The sequence below is a fragment of the Zalophus californianus genome, chromosome 4 (genome assembly GCF_009762305.2).
Source record: "Zalophus californianus isolate mZalCal1 chromosome 4, mZalCal1.pri.v2, whole genome shotgun sequence".
NCBI classification, from domain to species: domain Eukaryota; kingdom Metazoa; phylum Chordata; class Mammalia; order Carnivora; family Otariidae; genus Zalophus; species Zalophus californianus.
The window spans coordinates 81986109-82008233 of NC_045598.1; the positions used below are offsets into that span (position 1 = coordinate 81986109).

At 34.8% G+C, this 22125-nt stretch overlaps 1 protein-coding gene across 2 annotated transcripts in view; it reads right to left on the reverse strand.

Moving 5' to 3' along the window:
• The window catches only part of DPYD (dihydropyrimidine dehydrogenase), a 795521-nt gene that overhangs the window by 357493 nt on the left and 415903 nt on the right, over positions 1-22125 (reverse strand). For both annotated transcript variants that reach the window (XM_027618372.2, XM_027618382.1), the window contains exon 13: positions 17959-18174. In XM_027618372.2, the coding sequence (XP_027474173.1) occupies positions 17959-18174 (216 nt within the window). The remainder of the gene's footprint in view (positions 1-17958; positions 18175-22125) is intronic.

Consider the following 22125-nt stretch of genomic DNA (forward strand, 5'->3'; position numbering starts at 1 on the left):
TAGTTCTATTGACTCGTTGTTATGGTGATACGCTATTAAGAATATTAACGCAATTATTAGGCCTTCATACTTTTACTATTTTAGTTATCACTTATAGTAGGAGTCAATATTACAATGAGAAACAACTTCACACTCATTCTGACGGCTATAATGAAAAAAGCAATGTTGGTGAGTATGTGAAGAAATCGGGGCGCCTGGGTGGCTCAGTTGGTTAAGCGACTGCCTTCGGCTCAGGTCACCATCCTGGAGTCCCGGGATCGAGTCCCACATCGGGCTCCCAGCTCGGCGGGGAGTCTGCTTCTCCCTCGGACCCTCCCCCCTCTCATGCTCTCTCTCTCTCTCTATTTCATTCTCTCTCTCAAATAAATAAAATCTTAAAAAAAAAAAGAAATTAGAGACCTCATACATTGCTAGTGGAAAGTATACTGTGCAGCCACTTTGGAGAACAGTTTGGCAGCTCATCAAAAAGTTAAATATACAGTTACCACATCACCCAGTAATTCTGCAACTAAGTATATCTGAAAGAGAACTGGATATATACATCCACTCAAAAACTTATAAATGAATATTCAAGAAAATACTACTTATAATGGGCAATAAGTAGGAAAAAAACCCAAATAGTCATGAACCAATGAATAGATAAACAAAACGTAGTTTATCCACAAAAAAGGAATGACGTTTGATACATATTACAACATGGAAGATCTCTGAAAATATGCTAAGTAAAGCAACCAGATACAAAAGGTCACATACTGTATGAGCACATTTATACAAAATGTCCAAAATAGGCAAATCCATGGAGATAGAATGTACATTCGTGGTCTCCAGGGGCTAGGGGATGTGGAGAATGGGTAGTGACTGCTAACAGGTATGGGGTTCTTTTCAGGAGTGATGGAAACACTCTGAAATTAATTAGATAATGGTGAAAGTTACATATTTTAAAAGAGTAAACTTTATGGTATGTAAATTATAAAAGAAAACAAAAGTGTTTTAGAATGAGGTTGATGGCTAAGGTTTCTAAATATTGTTATTTCTTTACTTTGCATTTTTTAAATAATAAGGATAAAATTTTCTAAGGAATTGAAAAAGAAATTGAGATTACATAACACACATATAGACATGTATGTTAGGTACATGTGTATATGTAAATATAAATACATATATGCCAATTTAGAGTATTATAAGAAGTTCTTAACAGATGATGACATATAGAACATATTCTTTTGATAGCTATATATTAATGGAAACCATTGATATAGATTAGATTTTGACTTAAGAGAAAAAAACATTGACATTTATATGTAAACATAAAGGAGGAATTTTTCTTGAAGGTTATGCCTTGTAAAAATTCTTCCTTAAAACTTTAATTACAATGATAGATCTACTTGATTTCTTTTTATGCAAACTTTTATCACTTATAATAAATCAACTTTTTATATTATCTCTCTGAGGAATAAAATGAAAAACTGAGTAGATCAAAATATAGAATGGTTGAAGTTGCAACATCTGACCTCCATCTGATTTTTCTCCCTCAGGAGATATATCTTTAAATAAGCAATTTCAATGTTTAGCCTTGTATTCCCTTTGGTAAATTCACTTTTCTTCTATCTTGCATAATTTCTTTATAAAGACTTCATAACCTAAGACTCCACACAGAATGAATATGATTTTTTTTACTCTTGAAATAAAGAATACTTTATTTTACATCTTTTTTATATCTGTGATTTAATATTTTAATGTATTGCTTTAAAACAGGTTGAAAAACACCTTTTCTCCTTAGATAGTAAATATTTTCATTTACCATGCATATATCTCCAAGGTTAATGCTAATTCAAAGACATTTTAGAGAGCACATAGTATGTATTTTTCTCCTTCTATTTAAAAACATAGTAGATACAGAACTTCAAATTCTCTATGGAAAACAGTGAGAAAAAATATATGCATATCCATCCAATCACAGGCAGACACACATTTTATTTGCTAAGAAAGCAGAAAAAAATGTTGATATCATAATTTCAGTTAAAGCCTTCTTATCTTTTAGATATCTAGCTTTGAAATGTTAGAATTTTTTCTTGTTTTATTAACACAAAAGTACAAATCCAAGATTTATTGTGCACCTGTAGCCTTTTGTTTCAACTGCAACCTATAATCCACAAAAATTTTGGAATCTGGGTGGTAAGTGGTAACAGAAGTGATCATTTGCATCAGGTCCTTTATAAAGAGGTGACATGTATGTGTACCTAAATTCATTTATAAAGGGCCTGTATTCTTCAATGGATTAGTTTACTTACAGAGAGAATTTTCATGTATTTCAATCATAGATAACTTTTTGAAACAGAAAGTTAAACTTCCTCAGCTATGAAGAACAATAATAGCAGCAAAACAAACCCCCTGGAGCTTCTAGTTTTAAAGGCACTCAAATTTTGCAGGTAATTCATATCCATTCAGAAATGAAAAACATTTAATAAGATATTGACATATTCTATTTTTACATTTTACTAAATTATAAGCAAAAGCTAGTTGCATGGTAAAATCATATAAATGATAAAACTGGAATTTTCTCATTAAAAAAAATGTCTTGGGGTGCCTGAGTGGCTCAATTGGTTAAGCGTCCAGCTCTTGATTTCGGTTCAGGTCATGATCTCAAGGTTATGAGACAGATCCCTGCACTGGGCTCTGCACTGGGCATGGAGCCTGTTTAAGATTCTCTCTCTCCCTTCTCCTCTGCCCCTCCCCAGCCGGCGCACTCGTGCTCTCTAATTAATTAATTAATTAAATGTTTTGTTTCTTTAAAGTATTATCCAAACATATCTGTATTATGTCTAATATTTTATGGTTCTTAGTGATGCATAAATTAAAAATTAAATAATGAACTCAAAGTTCTTATTTCAGTTGTCTTTTAATCAGTCACATTTGTCATCTTTTCATTTTTTCATAAAAGAGGCGATTTTTCCCTTAGATGGAAGGGATTTTCATAATTTTTTGCGTATGAACAGCAAATAACATATGTTAAAAAGAGGAACTGCAAAAACGCAACGTGTATAGTAATTTAATGTGATATAGTGTATCAGGGCTGATACATGGCAAGCCAGCAGCATATTTTACATGTTGAAGCACATTTTAAGCCTTCCTTTACTCACGTAATTTAGGCTTCAGATGTATTTGTCAATTGCTCACTGCAGAATAGCTGCAGAACTGAAACAAAACCTTCAGTATAAAAATGACAACCCTTTTGTTTCCACTAAATCCTTATTCTGTCATCCACTGGCAGTGAGCTTTCCAGTCATGTTCTCTGCCAGTCCTTACCAGTTTGCCAATTACACAAGCTGCTTCCCAGACATCAGACACAAATTCCACAAGACTGCTGTGCAAGCGTACCCTAATTAACCATCAGCTTAATTAGACAATTTACTGTGTAATTAGCAGGCAATTAGTCAACACCTCTCAGATCTTATTGACTGCTGTGACAGCCTTTCCGTCTCTCCACATTCCAATACACAACAGCGACCATGTTTCTAGCACTCTTCAATCCGGTACGACATGGCTCTGGATGGAGAAGTGGGTAATATTACATAACAAAGGAAAAAAATCAATATGTAGCCTGTCCAATTATTGAACTCTTTATAAACTTGTCTTTTATTTAATACTAGAAGTCCAATATTAAAGATATTTTAAGTCCCCGCTCCAAAAATGGCTATAAAGTTTACTTCTTAATATGTTTTATTTCATGTTTTAATGTAAAACACTTTCAGTTGAGTGTACTATGAATTATGTCCCATGACTGGCTATGCTTATAATAATTTGACTGACTTTTCTGATATGTGTGTACCAGCCCTATTCGATTAAATCCCATTAATGTTAATAGCAGGTACAGACAAAAATCCCACTTACACTGAGGGAAGGTGTTCTAGGATTGGGCAGCATTTTCTCGTTTTCTTTCAATGAACTATGAAGAGGGTCAGACACCGGGAATCACAACTTGGGTGTTTTAACATTTACATTAACATTTATTAATTTTGCATGAAAAAGCATTTTTAAAAATGTTCTTCTCTGAGCCCATGTGCATGTCACATAACATCCATTGCTCTTTGCAGTGAAATTTCTGACCCCTATAAACTACTTCCCATTTTCTGAAGATTTTATGATTGGTAACTAATGAGATCCCAACAGCTAGAAGGAAGAACAATTCTTTACCTTCTTTCTTTTCAGAAAATTAAAGAAGATGAATTTTATTGAATGGTTTTTTTTTAAAGTCATAAAATCTCCTATTAATGGAAAGGAAAAGAAAGGAAGAATACGCAACCATCACTTCATAGTTTAATTGGTTAGTTGGCATCTACATTTCCCGATAGCTGATAAACTACGATAAGAATAAATTACTTGTTACAACGGAATTATTCCTATATTATTTACACATTTCCATTAGCAATAATTTTCTCTTTTTTTCTTTTTGAATATAAGGGTCTGAAAATTCCAGGCAAGGAGAACAGTTAGTGAAGTTGAGAATGACTTATTGAAGCAACCTAGAAAAGGTCATTATGGCTCTAGCGTAATTGGTACAGGTGAAGTAGAATGAGAGATAGGCAGGAGCCCGATGATAAAGTGATTGTACAGGATTTTGGATCTTATTTGAAGAGCTTTGGGAAGCTGCTGGAATATTTTAAGCAAAGGAGGGACATGATATGATTTATGTTATAAGAGACCACCTAGGCCATGTTCTGGAGGCTGCAATGTAGGACCAGAGCAGAGTGCAAGCCGGGAGGCTCTTTTGGAGGCTGGAAGAGCATTCAGTGAGAAATGATGGGGACTTGGATGTGGGTGGTACTGGTGAGGAAGAGTCCTTAAATGAGAGGGGCAAAATTACATGATTTTATATGCTTTAATAAATGATTACATAACTACTAATGTTTAAATTTGGTACACAGATTGTGGTAACAATAACTTTTACTGATATGGTGTTTTACATGTTACAAATCATTTTTACGTCTTTTATTTTTTAAAATTTCCAACTGAGTATTGCTAAAATACTGTAAGAAAGGGGAAGCAGGTATTGTCTTAAATTATTAGTGAGCATGCTGAGGTTTAGAGAAGTTAAGTAATTTACTGACAGTCACATTACTTAGGAAAGAGATGACCCTCGACACTTTCTTCCAAATAAAGAGAAATGGTTGTAATACTTGAATAATAACTACTTTGATTTGCTGTGAAAACCACGACTGAAAATTTAGGGTAAAAAATCCTTCCAGCCTTCTGCATGCAATCTCATTTTTCTCTCTTAATACATACTTTTCTTTGTGTAAATTCATAGCATCATTGGTGCTATAACATTTCTCCTTGTATTGATCAAAAGAAGATTTCAAAATACAATATAATGTTTGTTTATTCACCCTCTGAAAAACCATATACTAAGTGGCTGCTTACCTTACGCTGGCTATGGCAGAAAATCCAAGTATCCTTGTGGCAACCTCACAGAACTCCAGCTACAGGGAACATAACTGAGCAAGGGCCCCAGCTCTTCTGCTGTGAGATCCATCCCTGCATTGTACTGCATTCCCCTGCCTCAGCCAATTATGGAACAGGACAGAGACTAAGGCAGGCTCTCCTGAGACCTGAGGACTTCTCAAAGACTTCCCTGAAACTTCCTTAGATGTAAGCCACTCTAGGATGCTTCCTCTGCACCTTCTTGCCTCTCTCCCTTACCTGGGGTGTTGTCTGCTGCTGAAAAATGAGATAAAAGAGATGCAACTATAGCTTGACCAGCCTGCATTCCTAGGATGTCAGGTTTGCCCTGCAAATGTAAAATTTTCCTGTGGACCAGTTAAGAGACCCATATAAAATAAGTTAATGTGAGGTCACTCTAGGTCTATTCAGTAGGGACTCCTGAAAAAGCAAAGGGGTCTCAGCAGAAAAAAGGTAAATAATTCAAGGGTTCCTAGGAGTTGTGTAGGGAATAAGTTAAAACCAAAGATTCAAAAGGGCCATAAGGGAAAGTTCCCTAATGGAGAAAATTGTGAAGACCCATGACAGCACCCAAGAAAAAAGAGCCTAAAAATATGTCTCCTAAAGAAGAATATTATAGCTGTACAAAATTATATTTATCCAAAAAGTGAAATTGTTCATCATGAAATAGTGGTATGTCCCAATTTAATGTAGTGCTAAACAATGCACTACATTCCAAAACACATCTGTCTTACTGATTAGATTAGGGAAAGAGTCAATCAACATGTACTTTCCAGTTCCTTCATTTGCAAAGCCTGAAGGTCACAGGACCTGCCTTCCAGGGGCTTACATTCAAGAAGGAAAAAAAGAAACAAACACATAAAATGCAGTCTATCTTACGTCGACTGAATAAAATTTTATAAAAGCTCAGAGACTGAGAAGAAGATAACCACTGGTCAACAACCATTGGATCATCAGTGGCCTTTTAATATTTGAGTAGGAGAAGAAATTGTCTTAAGGAGGAAAAATGGTAAAATTAAGCTATAGATGACACAAACATAATAAGACTAGTGATTAGACTGGTTTAATCAGAAAAGAGAGACTGTGTGAGAAAACGTCGAAGATATTACTAAAAATGGTGACTAGGAGTTATGTTATGATTAAAAGCAAATTCCAAATTGAATTAAGTAATTCCTCTGCTTAAAACCTCTTCAGGTTCTCTGTTGTCTATACAATCACATTTAAATTCCTAGCCTAACACACCTTTCCCCTAGTCTCTCCAGCTACATATACCACCTTGTGATACATATGCTGAATCTTACTTAAGATTTAGCAGCTGAATCTTAACTATGCGTGGCACTCTCATGACCATGAATGTCCATGTGCTATCCTTTCTGCCTAGAGTAAAGATGAAGCTCAAATGTGAAATCATTTTTCTTTTTAACAACTGGAGGAAACACAAGCAACAGGACAGACTGGACAAAAGATACAATTTTGTCAATCTGATGAACTGTCTAAAACCATGCAAGGATCACCTTATTAGTAGTGATAATTTGATTTCTTCTTCTTTTCCAAATAGTCCATGGAACTTTTATATGATACATCATATTGTCTGCCTTCTACATTTTTCCAGTACATCTTGTAAGTTATAATGTAAGTATGGAATTGTATACCGAGGTTGCTTCTGCCCTCATTGTGCATATCCAGTAGAGTCTTAATAAAAAACAACCTCTTAGGGGCGCCTGGGTGGCTCAGATGGTTAAGCGTCTGCCTTCGGCTCGGGTCATGATCCCAGGGTCCTGGGATCGAGTCCCGCATCGGGCTCCCTGCTCCTTGGGAGCCTGCTTCTCCCTCTGCTTCTCTCTCTCTCTCTCTCTCCCCCTCTCTCTCTCTCTCTCCCTCTGTCTCTCATGAATAAATAAATAAAATCTTTAAAAAAAAAAAAATAAAAGACGCTTCTTTAAAAAAAAAAAAAAAAAAAAACAACCTCTTAGAGATGCAAAAAAAAAAAAAAAAAAAAGAATGGAGAGAGCAGAAAATACTGCTTATTAAGTAACATTTTTAGTCTAAGACTCTCTGTTGCCTTATGTCAACATTCAGTCTTTTGGTGTATACTCTGAACTAGATAGAGTTTAAGGTTTTCTAGAGCAAAGACCATTCACACACACACACACACACACACACACACACACACACACACACACACTCCATGAATGATCAGCGCCTAACAAATGTGTGTTGAGTGAATGAGATCAAAAAGAGGGCATATAAAGGACATTAGCAACAGCTCTCAGAATACATCTAGTCTAGACCAAATACCTAAAAGTGACAATTTACTTGATGGTACTTTTAGATAAATTTTAACTTTGAGGGTGAATTGGCAGAAGAGGAATGATAAGTTTTCCAAACATGTGGGATACCATGGAAAAACTTACAAATGAGTAAACAGAGCAGGATAAAAAGAGCAGTGGACTTAGCTGAAGTAAAAGAAGCAGATGGAGAAGTCCAGTAAGTAAAGGTAATTGGAAGGTAAGTAGTAAAGGTAAAGGAAGTTTGGCTGACTATTTCTCTAAAAAAGCAGTCACTTCCTTAAGCATCTAATGGGACCTCATTTTATAAACAGTGCTGATTGAGTATGAAGCCAACTGCAAGTCATGTAAGAGAAAGGACCATAGAGAGAACTGCAATTTAAAACTAAGTCTTACAATAAAATGGTCCATGTAGGTATGTCTTTAATAAAAACCTGACAGTGAGGTAATCACTGGGTTTTATATTTCAACTATTTCAGTGAAGGATAAAGAATACCCCTATGTAGTAATGACTAGAATCTTGTTAAAAATCAATGAAGAAAATACAAAGGCAATGAGTGTATTATGGAATTCAAGCCATTTTAATTTCAACCAAGGCCCAATCAGCCAAACATAGCCAGATATGGATATATTTGACTACTTAAATTAAAAATCTGCAAAAGAATTATGTGAGAAAGGAAAAGAGTAAAATCAGTTTCTCAATCAGCAGGACTGTACTTTATGAAAATTTCCATTAGCCATAATTATGAGGATTTTCCATGAACCTTGACACGAGTTACTTTAAAACAAAACAAGACAAATAAAACTCCCAAAGTTGAAAAGTATTTTCCAATACAGGTTAAGTTCCTCTACGTGCTAACCCAAATCAAAACTGTGCACGTTAATTTATATTATTAAAAAGTCTATTTGAGTCTCACCTTGTCCACTCTACCAAAATGATTAACTAATTAACAAGTGTGAAATCACAGCCTAAAATGGAAAAGAAGTGAAGACATAATTATATTGGAAAATTGGCTGGTCTGCTTCATAGTCAACTAGCCCAATTGTGAAATAAAAGGTAAAAAAGATTGGGAGCAATTTAAATAACTTTAATAATGTACCTGGTTAAAAATATTACTTTGGCTACAATTAAAGGATTTATAGTTAATATTAGAAGTGTATGCATTTAGCCTGTGTTTGGAAACATCATAATCCATATTTTCTATTGAGCAAACCAAGTCTGGCATACATAGCACGGTTGAAAACAATGATTAGTTTAGAACGGTGGGGAAAGATGTGGAATATTTTTTACTAGATCCTAACTTGCAAGATTTAGTTTCCATATTGGAAGTGTACACACAAATGGACATGCAGGGATATGCGTGTTCTTTTGCTGTTGATGAGATCAGGGTTGCTTCATAGAAAAGCTTGCTAAAATAGTCTTGAAGTGAGCATTTGGACGAAATCTCCTATAGGACTATTACATGTGAACTGTAGCCTTTTAATAAGCCCATTCTTTATAATTTGAGGATGAGTCAATATTAATAATTTCAATACAATAAATCTAAATAACAATTGAAGAACCTAACCAGGTGAAAATAAAATTATTAGCACACAGAAATCACTTATGGTTTTAGAATGTTAAAAGTCTCCCAGATGAGAAGTTTACATTGAATTTGTTTAAATAATTATAACTCCTTAGTTAATGCGTAAGTATATACCATGAGAACAATACTGCACGATAAATAGAAATTAATTATGCACCAAATTTGAAGCTAGAACTATAACAGGGAAAATAATGCACTGGACAGTTGTTCATTTATTGTTTCATAGACTTTCACAATAATGTAGTGTAGAAACTCAAAAACAATAAAATAAATCAGTTTGACTTAATGTTTAAAAAGATTCAGATCTTTATTTCTAATAAGGCCTTTTAAAATGAGTTACAAGAGTAAATTGTAGTCTTTTGTATTGTAATCCAAAGAGAATTTTCTGAGCTCTAAAGTATTATTACATAGCATATTTGTGAAATTTTTCTTAACAGCTCCAAATATTATTTTTAGCATTTATAGTCCTGACAATGTTATTCCTGAATTCCTGTCTGGTTGATAGGTGCTAGCAATTTGTGCAAATGTACGCAACTTCCCCTCAATTAAGATAATGTGGATCGAAACAAGTTTCTTGAAATCCACATGGGAGAACAGACAACCTACATGGTAAAAAGTCTGCAAACCTTATTATAGAAAGGAAAACAGGACTATTTAGAAAGTAAAAAGAAAAGGCTTGTTGATAGGACATGAGAGCTGTCTCCAAGTAACTGAAGGGCTGTCATGTGGAATTGTGGTTCAAATTAGAATCCTATAATTATTCATTCATCTAACAAGTATGTATTGCATCCTTCCTATCTGCCAGACATAGTTCTTGGCACTGGGCATACACTAGTGAGCAAGAAAGACAACATCCCTCTTCTTATAAACCTTACTTCAAATGGCCAAAACAGAAAAATAAACAAGTAAACAAATACATGATCAAGAGACTGGTAATTTCATATGGTGGTAAGTGCAGTGAAGAAAAACAAAATACAAAAACAGGGAAATGTGGCACAGGAAGATTGAGTTTTGAGCAGTCAGCACAGACTTCTCTGATGAGGTAATTTTTGATCTGAGAACTGAATGAGAAGCAAGAGCTATATGTACAAAGATCCAAGGGCAGAGCATTCCAGACAGAGCAAACACTAGCAAAACGGTCTAAGAGAGGGAGGACCCTGCCATGTTGGGGGAGTAGAAAGAGGGTCAGTGTGGCTAAAGAAAATTGGCACAGAAGGAGATTGGCTTTTGGCAAAGGATGGACAGTGGATTCCCAGAAGGTTTTATTATTTTTTTCTTTTTCAAGTTTTTATTAAATTCTAGTTAGCATACAGTGTAATATTAGTTTCAGGTGTAGCATTTAGTGATTCATCCCTCCCAGAATGTTTTAATTCAGAAGTCTCTCTCTGTGACACTATACATAAAACCAAAATAGAAATAAAATCATAGCGGCGCGTGGGTGGCTCAACTGGTTAAGTGACTGCCTTTGGCTCAGGTCATGATCCCAGAGTCCCAGAATTGAGTCCCACATCAGGCTCCCTGCTCAGCGAGGAACTTGCTTCTCCCTCTGACCCTCCCCCCTTTCATGTACTCTCTCTCTCATTCTCACTCTCTCAAATAAATAAATAAATAAATCTTAAAAAAAAAAAAGAAATAAAATCATAGGTGCTGCTCTATGAGGTAGGGGATAGAAGGCCCTCAGTGCACCTGCTCAGCTGAACTCCAGTTGTCTGCCAAACACTGATGGAGTCAAACTGCCTTCAGTTTAGACATAAAATAACAAGATACAGAGAGGATAAGTTAGAAAATATGATCTAGAGGAAAGCATCTGGATTTGTATCAAATAGACCTTGGTTCAATCCTGGTGCTGTTGCTGTGGATATCAGCCTTTGGATGGGAGGAGCTATTTCCATGGTCCCAAATCCTGGTCTGGCCTTGTGACTTGCTCTAACCAACAAAATGAGAGTGGAAATTATATTGTGCAACTTCTGAGCCTCAGACTCATAACTTCCGCTCTTACATTTTTAGAATACAGCCGCTTTGTGAACAAGCTCTGTACAGTCTCTTTGAAGATGAGACCATATGGAGATCCAGGCCCAGATATGCCAGCTGAGGTTCCAAGCACGTGAAGAAAGCCATCAAGGACCAGCAGCCACCAAGTCTGTCAACTAACTGCAAATGCATGAGTGAGAACAACTAATGTCATATGGGGCAAAGTCAAGCCCACCCAGCTGCGCCCTGACCAGATTGCCAAACTATAGAACCAAGAGCAGATTACTTGTTGCTTTAAGCTACTAAATTGTGCTTTGATATGCAGCAAGAGATAAGTAATACAGAAATTGGTTATGTTTGCTAACATAATGGAATCTAAAACATGTGGCATTGGCTTTCGAAATGAGAGGGGGGCAGAGACCTCCTTTGGAAAATCAAGAGTCGGCAGTTAGTAAAGGCTGGAAAATGGTGAACAAACTGTTAGTGGAGGTTTGAAATGCTGTGTGAAAATTGTTACTGGAGACTGGGAAAAGGGTGGCCTGTATTATGTAGTGACAGAAAAATTGGCAATAATATCTCTGGTGATAATTCAGAAGATGGAAAATGTACATAATGCATGTGTGGATCTGACTGAAGAAATATCTAGACAAAACACTGAAAGTGTCGGTTGAATGTTTCTACTCAAGAATAATAAGGTACTGTAAGAGAGAAATTAGCTAAAAAAGGATATATTTAATTTGCTAAGCAACCTTAGAGCAGGCCTTGCTGTGTTAGAAAATAAAATTATTCTTAGTCTTTTTTCTACTCTGGGAGGAAAAGATTTTCAAAGTAAGAAATGACCTTAGGGTAAAGATCACATCAAAAGTGGTGCTATATGATCCTTTGTCAAGATTTTAGAAAGATTTAAAGCAGGTCCTAGTAGATTCTCTCAGGTAGACAATATCGATTCTAAGAATCTTAAGGACATTGTGCCACAACAGGAGAAATATCCAAAATGGAGAAAAATCTCTCAAAAAGAACTATGAATGTGGCTTTAGGGCACGTAGTCAGCCCTTAATAGATTCAAAAAGTTTTTAAGCAAGTTTTCTGATGATGTGACTAAAAACTAGGACTAAAAGGGGCAATTGAAATAAAGAGAATAGGGGTTCTTAACTTTCTCTGGCAACTAATAGGTTGAAAAAGTTACTCAACTGCCAAGAATGGCCATCACTGGCCATTTCTTAAACAAAACAGAACACAACTCAGAGGACAGAATAAGAGCCCAGAGGACAGAGCCAAGAGCTGTTAGGAACGATGGATTAGGGAACCATTACCAGGGAGCAGAATGGGGTCCTACTCAAGGAACATCCTCTCGCCTCCCATGAGGCACAAGAGATAATAAAGAGATGGAGAGAGGAACTCAGCATTCTGAGCAATTACAGCAACTCCAGTTGAGGGTCCATATGTATGAATGAGGCCATCTTGCCAGTCCCCGGGCATCCCTCCAACTGACTGAAAATGCATGAATGAGCCCAAGGGACACTTTGTGAAGCAGAAGAACTGCCCACCTGAGTCAGCCAAACTGCCAATGCACATGATTGTGAGCAAATAAATAATTTTTCTAAGTCCTGGGCAATTGGTTTAACTTTCTCACTCTATTATTTCATATGAAAAAAATTTTTTTCAATACTATGTTATAGGGATATCATGAAAATTCAAAGCATAACTTCTGAAAAACATTTGGCAATGTCTATACTTTCTAAGCACTCAATAAATGGTAGTTAATTATGTGTATAATAATGATAATTTTAACAACAACAATGTACAATATTAAACAGTTTGTGCAAGGTAGTGATTTAGAATAGAAGCAGCTTTGGACAGAGAATGGACTCTCCCAGGCCAAAGTTGTTTTCCCTAGACATCACTGCCTCTCCATACTTGTTAGCCTTTCTCTAGGGTATTTATTTACTTGGGGGAAAAAAAAAACACCATATTTAAAAATCAACAATTCATTTATGCTAATAAGTTAGACTAATTCTTTCCATGGTGTCTCTGAGGGCAGAACTATAAAACATGGATGGAACTTATGAGAAAAGCCAATTTGGGGTCAATAAAAGAAGATATTCCTAAAATAGGGTTTTCCATAGCTATAACAGGTTTCTTTGTCTTAAAGATCGAGCATATTTCTTGTTACTAAAAGCACTCCAAAACAAGTTACACTTACTCCGTCATAGCTATTGACACATAAGCTTAGATAGTTGGCCAGATGATTTTTATTTCCCTTCCTAAAACTGTGCAATACATATTCTGTTTTCTCAAAAAAATCTCTGTATTTTAAAGACTCTTAAGTCTTAAAACACTACCCATGCATTTAAAAACTCCACTGACATTTTCATTTTCAGACATGTATAGATGCACTACAGAAAGCAACATGGGATATGAAAATTTTAAATTGGCCTTTTCTCCTTTGATTGAGATCAATACTCAGAACAGTCAATTTTTTATGTGTTAACTGTTTATATGACTGAAAACAAAATAGAAACTCAATATGCTTTTGCCAAAAATCTATTTACTCATTTATTGATTCATTTATCCAACGAATATTTATGAAACATTTATCAAACTCTTCCTATACACTAAACATTGTGTTATGTGGTATAAGGTGGTATTTTATGGAAAAAGCTATCAATATTTGATTCCAAAGAAATAATGAAGAACCTTAAATATTTCTCAGTTTTTAGTTTTTGGTATTTTATGTTGAGAGACTCACTGTATGTGCACCTATTGGTGTAATCATCTGATACTTACTAAAACAAAACATATGCATTCAAGATATTTTCTCACTAAAAATCAATCACAAGTTTATTCTAATATCTATACTATATACTTTATAAATGAAATGAATTTTTGCTTAGGTTTGAATTTGATTTGGAATAATACTAAACACTTCTGAGTTTATCTATGTATCTATGTAGTGATAAAGATGTATGCAACTTGCAGTCACAGATTACATATTTGCAGTATATAATACGTAGATGCCTGAGAACAAAATTTATGATATAATTCACAAAAATAAAATCTTTTTATCTATTTCCTGTCAGTATAATGTGGACATAGGTCAGGAGGTTCTTTTATGTGCAGTCTAAATAATTTTTAATATTACCAGTTAAACACAGCATTTCTCTGGTTTGTCATTATAGTTTAGCTTTAATTAAGCTTGACCTTGATTTCTCTCCCACCTTTTTTTATTTAAACATGAATGCAGAAGGGGGGGAAATCGGAGGGGGAGACGAACCTTGAGAGACTATGGACTCTGAGAAATGAACTGAGGGTTCTAGAGGGGAGGGGGCTGGGGGGATGGGTTAGCCTGGTGATGGGTATTAAAGAGGGCACGTACTGAATGGAGCACTGGGTGTTATACGCAAACAATGAATCATGGAACACTACATCAAAAACTAATGATGTAATGTATGGTGATTAACATAATAAAAAAAGTAAAAAACATGAATGCAATATATACTTATATGTAAAAATAATTTTAATTATATTCTCAATATCATTTTATGATGATATTTTAAATATCATCTTTATCAAACATAAACAGAATCTCAAGAAAGGCAATCTACATATTTTGGGACATTCCAGGGAAGACTGATTTGGGAAGGAAGAATATAGTTAATAAAAGCCATCTTTGATGTTATTTAACACAAAAGCAAACATAGATCTTTTTATATTTGACATTAAAAATCTGATCATTTGCCTCCCTAAGAAACCACATACAGCTTTTATACAGACTGCACAGTAAAGAATAATAATATTTCTGTTTACTGAGATATCAACTGGCATTTCACTGTAAGTCAATGGTCTATCGTTGCTACAGCATATTAGACCTCAATCGGGCATCTACAAATGTCAAGAGTATAAAAAAAGTATAGGATGAAAATCAAAAGCATGTTCCAAACTCCCAAAAAAATTTAAAAAAAGGGAAACAAAGTTCACCTAAACATATTTGCTGCAGAAATCACTGCAATATTCAGCTGTCAATCTAGAAAAACAACGAGGGAGCCACCCTGTCAGTAGGACACGATAATAAAATTTCCAGCAGATGTTCAGGCAGGGCTCTAATTTTTACTGAACTCCCTTGATAAGCATTTAATTTCTTTATCATATTCAGGCTCGGCAAATTGTTCTTCATCAAAACTGTATTGTGAAATATTAATATTTCATATGATAACAAAACTCCATAGAATAACCTTTGTCATATTAAGAGCATCCAAATTTCAAATGTCAAGCTTCTGAATTTTAACACATTTTAAGTAGATTCTTGAATTGGCATAATAAATTATAATAAGGGTAATCTAAATTGGTATGCTATAATGTGACACAAATATATAGAACATATAATATTTCAATAGATGTCTTTAGTAAGAGGCTGTGGGGAAAACGTGTTTCTACCTACTGAGTTGTATGCTACAACATTTCATCAGTAAGAAAGCATAGACGCTCATAAGACAATTTCACATTCACAACAGGTTTAATCACTAATTAGGGACAATATAAGAAACAAAACAGAACAAAACAAAAACCCTGGATTTCTATGAAACAAACTGACTACTTTGCAAAACCACCTATGGGAAACAACTGTTTTTGAAAATGGCATTATGTCATTATAATCTGCAAAAATACATTTAAAATAGTCTGTACAAATATTCTGTTCTACCCACCATCAAAGCAAGTAACAGAGAGCTTCCTAAGGAAGCCCCCAACATTATGTTTTATATGCTAAATTTAATTTGCATTTGTTCCTTACTCTCCCTTTGAACCAGCATCACAGACTTGTGAATTGATAGATTAAATTCAAATTGAAGGTTTAGAAGGAAGTTAGCTTCCACATTTATTTCTGCTGGTGATCCTAATAAAGGCAACTGCTCCTAGGTTACTGAAAGAGACAGCATCACAAATCAATGCATGTTACCAAGAGAGTAAAGACAGATGTCTCTGATTAATCAGAATTCAATTTTTTGCAAGCAAACAGCAAATTCAAAGCAAACACTTTTTCCTACAGTTCTTCACTTGTACCTGATTAGCCACCTATTTCTGCTTACATATAAAATTTTTAAAACACTGAAACTATAATGTAGTCATTAAATGGTATCAGAGACTCAGTTTTTCTCAGCAGATTAAACATTTGATAACAGCTTCCGAGTTATTCTTCAAGGATGAATTGAAACAAAGACCAATATACCATCAATATTCTACAAAGCTGTAAACAATTGATTAATGATATTTTAAAGCTGAATCCAGTAAGTTCTGTTTATCTTTACACTTTAACCAGAGTATTTCTAAATATTCAGCCAATTTATTTGAAAAAAGAACCTCCCTTTAGTTATTTAAATGTAAAAACATTTATGAAATTTTTTCTGCCCTGGTTTTTCTAACTCTTGAGGATTCTCTAGATTTTGTTCATCACACTTACACAGAGCCTCTCGTAAAGCTAAGTGTCAGAATAAGACAGCTGTAATGTTTTAGCCACACTAATGCCAGCTATTGATCCTAGAAAGAGGAGAAAGAAGGAGAGAATGTGCTTAATGGGGCATATTTGTTCTCTATTATTTTCTTTGCCTACGGATAAGGCTGATTTAAATAATGATACACTTTCTCAGTCACTAGATTCACACATTCTTACACATTAATTATTACTAACTACCAGTTACTACTAAATACATTGATAGATTTAGCATTTAAAATTTTATCAATAAAGGATCTAAGAATGTTAAATTCTGCTGTGCTTTTCTAATTCAAAACCATATAAGAATGCAACCTTCTGTTGTTTAATTCATGCTCCTTTCAAGACATGAATTTATACACTTTGTGTACTTTAAAAAATTAATCTGAACCATAATATGTACTTTATTTTCTACTAAGTATGTCCATTTATGGTGCGAATACAAAGTCATCATGCCAAATTAAAGTCAGGTATATGTACTTTGAAAAAAGTTTCTGTATTTAAAAGTTCAAGAAGAATCTTATTATCAAAACAAATGAGGTACACTGAGTGATTCTTTTTGACATGAACTGGGTCCCAGGATTATGTACAAACCAAATCCATAGTCTCTCCAACTCTGAGTTCAGGCAGATGTCCTCAATCACACACATCCAGAAATCACAAAATAATTAATGCCAAAATAAGAATTCATGAGTTTGTGATTATTACATGAAATACCGACTTTTGTAATATATACATGTTTGATGCTTCCTGTACAAAACAAAATGGGAATACATGCCCTTTCATGGGACAGAAAGATTGGAAAAGAAAATAAAAACTAACTTGGACTAATAGGTCTTGTCCAGTAGTTGAGTAACTATTATTTCTTGGTCAGGAAAATCCTTTTTTTTTAAAGATTTTATTTATTTATTTGGGAGAGAAAGAATGAGAGATAGAGAGCATGAGAGGGAAGAGGGTCAGAGGGAGAAGCAGACTCCCTGCTGAGCAGGGAGCCCGATGTGGGACTTGATCCCGGGACTCCAGGATCATGACCTGAGCCGTAGGCAGTTGCTTAACCCACTGAGCCACCCAGGTGCCCTGGTCAGGAAAATCTTGCCGTCATAATATTTCTGCTCTAATTAAAATACATGATAGACATTTAAACATGACTTCAAAAGTCTTTTCTTACCTTATCAAGAGAGAAAGTTTTGGTCAGGGCAAAACCCCATCCAGCTTCAAAAGCTCTTCGAATCATTGATGTACTGGTAGCTGGAGTAGCACTAGCAAGACCAAAAGGGTTTATAAACTTCAGTCCAGCCATTTCCACACTAATGTCCACCAGATCAACAGGAGTGTAAAAGAGGGGCAGTTCAGGCTTGGCAGCAACCGTAGCTCCATATTGCGACTGCAAAAAACAAACAGCCAATAACTTCTTGCATCAGACCTGATTTTTCCATACAATCTTTGACAAAAATCACTTCAACACACCATTCAAATTAATATAGATTATCTTGGTCTGTTTACAATGATGAAAACTGGCAAAAAAAAGTCAGTTAGCAGTGAACCAAATTCATATAATAGCATCTTTTTTCTAATTTAAAAGGCATTATAGAGAGTATCAACAGAAATAAAATCAATTAAATAAACAAACAAAAAACTCTATTTAAAACATACGGAGATTCAAACACAAAAGGGAAAAATTTCAGAATTTATCTCCCTCTCCCTGGTCCCATAATCCAGACTTTTTGTACTTAATTTGTGGAAAATGTCTTTAGTGCTCAGAGATATGGGCAACAGAAAGTCAGGAGGCCCAAATTCAATTTCGAGTAGTCTCACTTCTTCTGTTTATGAGATTTTAGGAAAGCCACCTAATCTGTCCGTGCCTTTTCTCCTCTACCGTTTTCAGTAGAGCAGCGGGAATGCTGGTTGCTTAATGTCGTACCTCCTAGGGGTATTGGAAAAGGCAGGCGATCATAAGCCATAGGAAGACATCTAATTTGGAAAGTGGGGAATGTACTCATGTGCAAGAGGAGAGTTTCTTTTTTCAGAACCCAAACCAGTACCAAAACAGTCAATGTCGGGAAACCTGCAACTGGCTCTCAAAACTGGAAAATTTCCTTTGTTAAAAGAACACAGTAATAACATTACCTTGCATTATGAAAACACTTATACAAAGTGCATGGCACACTGAAGACGGTAGGTACTTGCTAAATGTTGTCTCTTCCTGGCTGGGGAGGTTATTAAAGATCTCATCAGGCCTTTGGTTAATAAAGTGTCTGTCTCTGTCTCTTTCCTTTTCTCCCTCCTTCTCTTTCTCTCTGTTTATCTCTGAAAGACAAATAATTCTGCCAAATATAAAAAAGGATGAATTTTCTAAGCCAAACTGAAGGGATAGGGCTAGTTAATTCTAAAGTAAGAACTCCTTTCCCTTGTGAACCATCACTCAAAGGAAAAGTTGTTTGAGCATAACCTTAATTTTACAGGAGTGTGTCTTATGTAGATAAAAATTGCCATGACTTGCATACAAATTATTTCTGGACCTCCACCACTTATAATGCAAAGTAAAGTTCACTTAATATGTAAAAAGGCATCAAACTTGTCAAGTGAAAGACTAATGTATCTCCTGCACCTACAAAGAGGTGCCTGAACATATCAAAGCTTCAGCCATGGCAGGCATCTTCTGCCAGGAATGTTCTGGGTTTCAAGGCACATTTCTGAATACTGGTCAGTCCTGTTCTGAATATTATTTCTCCTGTCCTCATGTGGAGTTGTAATACTATTAAAAAGATTAGCAAAGACAAAGGTATAATGTATAATATAGGGAATATGTTAATTTGATCCATGTCTGTGTGTGTGTCTGTGTGTGTGTGTGTGTCTGTGTGTGTGTGTGTGTGTGTGTGTGTGTCTGTGTGAATTTGTACAGGGGTACATGAGGGGAAAAACATCTTTGATATGATTTTTCTCAGCTGTGCAATCATAGTTTAAATTGAATCAGGCAAATTTAGGTTAGACTAAGGAAGATTTTCCAGACACCATGGACTGGTCAACACTGGGAAAAATCTAGATGTACTTTTCGTATCTGAGGAATCTTAGAAATTGCAGGCAAGTTTGTGTCTGATGCTCAGAGCAGAAATGCATATGGTTCCATATTCTTATTTAGGTGAGGTGAATGACACTACTAGTTTTCTTCTCTTTTTAAGGTTTTGTACTGAAATATCTAATCTCTTCAATCTTACAGATGAATTTGTTTGTTATAATCATAGCTATACGGCATTAGGCAACAACAGCCCAAGGAGGTAGATAGAGACGTATAGTTCAACTTGCATTTCTTAATTTATGTAGTTTAAAATAAATAAGGCATTGCCCTGAAATTATTAAGATGGTTGCTGCCTTAATACTAAAAAGGGAATGACAGGGACAAACCTCGCAAGATTTTCCTTAAGCTTCAAAATAAAAATATAAAACCAACAAACCAAAGCAAACAACAACTAACAAAAAGTAAACACACACACAAAACTTTCAGATGAGAAGTACAGGTTCTTATAAAATATGTATTTATTTTGACAAAAATACTACTGATGTGTATGCAAATATGATATAATCTAAAATCTTTACTTGTAATAGGCAGTTGTTTTTCATATTGCGCATACAGCGCTTTTGTTTTGTTTTGTCTTTGAGACTTTTTACCACAGTGTGGTGCTACAGCAACCCAGTCTGTCCAACCTCATAATTTACTCATGCCCAATGTATGCTTCCTTTTCTGAAGTTTAAAAGCCTGTTCCCCTCTCTACCCTTGCTCAGACAACTTAAGCATTTCAAATTTCAGCTCTCACCATGAGGCTAATTCCTCCCAAATCCCATTCATAACCTTCAAACTCAGATTTCCAAGAGACTTCAAGACCTTTGGATATGGATGTTTTGTCATTAATTCAAACTCAACTGCTTCAAAGTGTATCTCATATTCTCTTCTAAAGAATATGTTATCCAGATTTTCAATTTCAGACAATACTATTTTTCCATCATCCAATTGTGTTCATAAATAACAGTTGTCAGAAACAGCCTAGATTATGTTAACCATACTGGAATTAAAATAAAAAACTTAATTGAAAGAAAGAAAGAAAGAAAGAAAGAAAGGAAGAAAGAAAGAAAGAAAGAAAGGAAGAAAGAAAGAAAGAAAGAAAGGAAAGAAAGAAAAAGTAAGAAAGAAAGAAACAACCTAGATGTTGAGCAATGAAGATTAGTTCACCAATAATACCACTGTAAAAAGGAATGTTACACTGGCATCAGACTGATATAGAAACTGACACAAGGAAAAAAAATGTACTGGCATGAAAGAGTGTTTATCCTGTACTAAGTGAAAAAATAGTGGGTTAACATTATATGTAAGTCCAAAAGTTTTCAGTAAAAAATAAGGAAACAAATAAATATTTAATATATATAATAGTATATGTTATTATGTGTATTGCTATATGCTTCTCTGTTTACCCATCTATCATAAAGAGTAAATACCAATATGTTAACTAGTGTTATCTGAACTGGGTGGGATTGGTATGACCTTTAATTTTTAAATTTTTGCTCATTTTATCTTTTATACTTTCAATACTAAACATAAATTAATTTATATGAAACAAACAGAATTAAAGGTAGATTAAAAATAATTTTCTAAAAGAATCAATGAAAAACCAGTAAGTGAAGATCAAGGTAAACAAACTACTCTTTAGTTTCCTCCACAGATTGCCCCAAATCAATCCTTTCAGCTATATTTAGTATTACACATAAACTTATGAACATTTAGAACTAGAACAATCAAAGAGATGATCAACCTTAAAAGCTTTATTTTATAAAATGAAAACTAAGGGTAAAGGAGGTTAAGTGAGTACAACCTATAAGTTATTCAGCTAGTGGCAAAGCCAGAATAAAGCATGTATTTTTTCTATTTTGTTGGTCAATTTTCCTTCCAGCACCTTAAGCCATCTCTCAGAAATCAAATGTTTCAGTCATTCTTCCTCAAAAATACTCTGTGCCATCCTGCCTCTGCACCCTTTCCCATTCCATCTCTCTCTTCTCGACCTAGTATAACATTTCCCAATCTAAAGCACTCCCTGGCCACGGTAGATAAATAATTTTATCTGGACTACTCCCAGGGCATAAAAAAATAACATTATTTCAATTTACTAATTACACTGAAAATATTTGGTTATATGTTTAATCACTAATATGCTAAAACTTATCCACATCTTCAGGAAACCAAATTCAAATTTTTTTTCATGGCATATACTGATTGCTTCCATAATGTAGTGCCATTGAACTCAGACACAATTCTTAACATTCATATAAAACTATTTTCGTTTATGTA